We start from the raw sequence: 3828 nt of genomic DNA on the forward strand, positions 1-3828 counted from the left end.
CCTACAGCCTCTGCGGTTCCAAAAACCCACAGATTCCAGCCCCAAACCCCCCTATGGTTTGAAAATTGCCCCCTAGAGTTGTGAAATGGAATACTCCTCATTCATTCATTTATTCCAGATACACACATGAAGGACCCATGTGCTGCCTGGCCCTGGAAACACAGATGAATCAGACACGGTCCCCGCCTGGAGGCACAAGGCTAGCGGGACACCCACACACACGCATACACGTGAGCAGGCATAGGCAGTGACACATGGTGTGTTGAGGGCTGTGGGATCCAGCGGGGTGGGGGAGCCTTGGCCCAGACACCACTCCCATGCAGCACTCGGCCACCCACAGTCCTCTGCTCTCACCCCCATGCACACCTGCCACATGCACAGCAGGCCGTCGGTCTTAATAGCACAATGCAAATTCAGTCGTGGATATGGCTGAGATGTCCTGAGCACCTACTATGCACCCTGCACTAGGTTTACAACCCATCTACCCCCTGGCTCAACCTACTGTTGCTGCTGCCTGGCTTGCCTCCCTTTGCTGTGGTAGCCTGCCCCCCACTCACCTCCTACCCCATTATTCAGAGCAGACCATCCATCACAGCGTCCCACCTTCTCTCTGGCTGGAGGGATGGTCACATGACCCACACCTGGTCAATCATGGCAGTCTATCACCTTGTCTTTGGTGACAGGCCCGAGGGGCCACCAGGTGACCGGCCCGAGGGGCCACCAGGTGACCTAGTTAGAGCCAATCAGCTTTCTTCCATGAGATGATATTTGGACACAGGAAGAGAGTTTATCTACCACTTTTGGATCAACAGCTGTCAGGTTGTAGGCTGTCTTGTCAGGGGCATCTTGCACATCCCCTGGAATGCCAGGACTCTGAGAAGCCTGGGTACACAGACCTGAGAGATGGCTAAAGGGAGCATCCTGATAGAGGTAGACACCTATATACATGCCCACCCATGCACACTGACCTAGACACACAGCACCTGGCAAAGGAATTGGCCCAGGCCATGGCTGTTTTCATCTGTCACCGCCTTTATTGACAAAAGCTAGGGGTAGAAGCAGCAAAGAATTTTCCTAAGGGGCCTCCCAGCCACCCTTGCAGAACAAGCTCACCTACCCCAGGAATCAGGAAGGCAGGGCCAGCCAGGAAATGCTGCGATGCTAAGGGGCCCTCTTCCCTCAGACCTCCAGATCCTTCTCAGAGGAACCCCAGGCTGAGCGCTGGACCTCGAGCCCCCAGCCTCCACACAAGGTCTGATTTTGTGAACGTTATTCTCCCTGAGGGGGCCTTACAGTCTCCTAAGTTCTGCCTCTCTGATCCTTGGCATCTGACCTGCAACTCTCCCTCTGTCATGTCATGAAGTATCCTCACCCCCAAAGGCTGGATACAGAGAGGTCCCTAGATAAAGGAGAAGTGGGTAAAGGTCAGGGAGGCCACCTCCACTTTATAATCTGACATAACCCACTCCCACTCACTGTAGTGCATATGACAGTTTACCCAGCGTGGCCCATTTTCCTTCTCAAGTCCCAGGCGACAGGCAAGCTGGAGCAACCATCTCCATTTTATGATGGGGAAACTGAGGCCCAAAGAGGTCAAGGCTAGCCAGGATGCAGAGGTGAGTTAAAGATGTAGGTCTCTCAAGCTGTGGTTTGTGTGATTTCCCTGAGGACCCTCTGCCCTCAGCAGGGTGGAGGGTTGGAGCACTTAGCCAGAGGTACCACCCTCCCTGAGGCCAGTCTCGCCAGTGGCTCTGGGAGGGAGTCCAGGCCTGTCAGGCCCAGCCTTGGACAATGGCCTCTCTCTATGGTCCCACTCCAGCCTCCTTTTGTCTTGTCTTCCCTGGGCCTTCCGGATCCTGTACCCCTGAGGAGTTTAGAGGAAGGGAGGCCTGCTCCCTACCTGCCAGGCCCTGCTTCTCAGCTCTGCCCTCAGGCTGCCATCAAGGCCCAGCCCTTCCTACCAGTGCTGAGAGGCCCTGAAGCGGGTTGGCCCTGTACCTTTCTCGGCTTTTGCTTTTCCATTCTGACAGCCTCCTTTCCTGCAGACTGGTTGGGCCATACATTGGCAACCCAGTTTCATCGATGCAGCATCTGAGCTCAGCCCAGAGGGGCCAAGGAAAGCTCAAGGTCATGGAGCAAATCTGTCCTCCATCCTCCTCCTCTTTGTGCTCCTCCCGCTCCCTTCTCTCCATCTTCTTCCTCCTCTGCTTCCTTCTCCTCTCAGCAAGTCTAGACCCTCTGCCTTTCCGTGCCAGTCTGTCTGGGCCAGGTCCCTGCCTTTGTCACTGGGAGGGGAACAACAGGGATGACTTCTCCTCTGAGGAGGCTCCTGGAGCTCTCGAAGACCCAGAGACCATAGCCCCCAGCCACAGGACACAAAGTGATGTGCTCTTGGGATTGGTCAGCTGCCCTCAGCAGAGGCCGAGCTGGGCTTTGGGGAGCCTAAGCTTACGTAATTTGGAGTCCCTGTTTAAGAAAAGCAATACAAAATAACAGGTACAAAATTAGACTCAGGGCCTTAGAAGGGACAGTAAGGGACCCTGCAGCTGGACTTAATGAGCTTCCTGGAAAAGCCACCTCTTCTCCTGTCCAGGAGTATAAGAGTCCTGGCCCAACCGTCTGGGCCAAGAAGGCCTGGAGGTTATTAGGTTGCTCAGCAGGCGAGGCCTGCGGCCCAGAGAAAGAGCTGCTTCAAGGCCTCGCGGCGAGTGGGAAAGAGCTGGGCCCGAGCAGTCTCACACCCCTTCTCCCCACGGGTAAGACTGTCTTCTGTTTGAGGCCCTGGTCTAGCTCCCTGTGAACCTGGGCCCCAGTCCCTCTCCTGGGAAACTGCCTCTGCGGCCAGGATACCGGGACCTTGGTTTATCCCTCTGAAGGCCAAGATTCAGGCTGATCCACCAGGATGCTCGGTCTCTGAAGGGGTCGGCCAGAATGCACCTGTCCCCTCAACCTGGGTCTTGCTCAAGAAGGTCAGCCCAGCATTGCTGCCCCTCCAGGCTTCTCATCCGGCAGAGCTTGTCTAGGCCAATTACTCCCACCCGAGTCATGGAAGAGAACAGGAGGCCCAGAGAGGGGAAGCGGCTTATCCAAGGTCACACAGCGAGTCTCAGCAGCAATGGGATCTGAACGTCCTGTCATGGGCCTCTGGCGCCGTGAGCGACATGCCCCAGGTGCATCCACAGCCTCTGCCCTGTCCTCGAGTTACCCTGGCCCTCCACGGGCCCCTATAGACAGCTGATATGCAGCGTGCCTGACTTCTGTCCAGCTGAGGGCTCTTGGGGTAGGAACTGCTGTTCCTTGCCAGCCACACGGCTGGGTGGCTGCTCCGGCCTGCTGGTGCCAGGCCGTGTGATCTGGCTGACCCGGCCACTCGTCTCCTCTCCCTCTCCCTGCTTCCCACTCCTTTCCTCCACACCCTCCTCCCCATCCTCTTCCTCCTCCTCTTCCTCCTCTGTCTTCTCCGGTGGCCCCGTGGGGGGCTCCTGGCTTCGCACACGGCGGGAAGGCCGCAGCAGGACCCGGCGGAAGCCCTGCTTGAAGCGGTAGGACAGGAAGCCATAGAGGATGGGATTGGCACAGCTGTTGGCGTAGGGCAGCGCCACCACCAGAAAGTAGAGGCCGAAGAAGGCCGGCTCCTCGGGCAGCGGGCACACCACATTGACGATGTTGAGCACGTAGAAGGGCATCCAGCAGAGCACAAAGAGCAGCACCACGGCCACCACCATGCGCGTGACTCTGCGCTCGGAGCGCCGCCGCCGCTGGCACGAGGGTGCCCACACCCGCCGCCCCGCCGAGCGCACCTTGACCACGATGAGCAGGTAGCAGAGG

General features: G+C 57.7%; 1 protein-coding gene across 1 annotated transcript in view; it reads right to left on the reverse strand.

Moving 5' to 3' along the window:
* Nucleotides 1-131: 131 nt before the first annotated feature.
* Nucleotides 132-3828, reverse strand: part of LOC111735995 (somatostatin receptor type 3-like) — a 4017-nt gene continuing 320 nt past the window's right edge. The window contains exon 2 of the mRNA XM_023527460.1: nucleotides 132-3800. Coding sequence (XP_023383228.1) covers nucleotides 3225-3800 — 576 coding nt within the window. The 3' untranslated portion in view covers nucleotides 132-3224. The remainder of the gene's footprint in view (nucleotides 3801-3828) is intronic.

Source organism: Pteropus vampyrus, unplaced genomic scaffold (assembly GCF_000151845.1).
Source record: "Pteropus vampyrus isolate Shadow unplaced genomic scaffold, Pvam_2.0 Scaffold16, whole genome shotgun sequence".
In the NCBI taxonomy this organism is placed as follows: domain Eukaryota; kingdom Metazoa; phylum Chordata; class Mammalia; order Chiroptera; family Pteropodidae; genus Pteropus; species Pteropus vampyrus.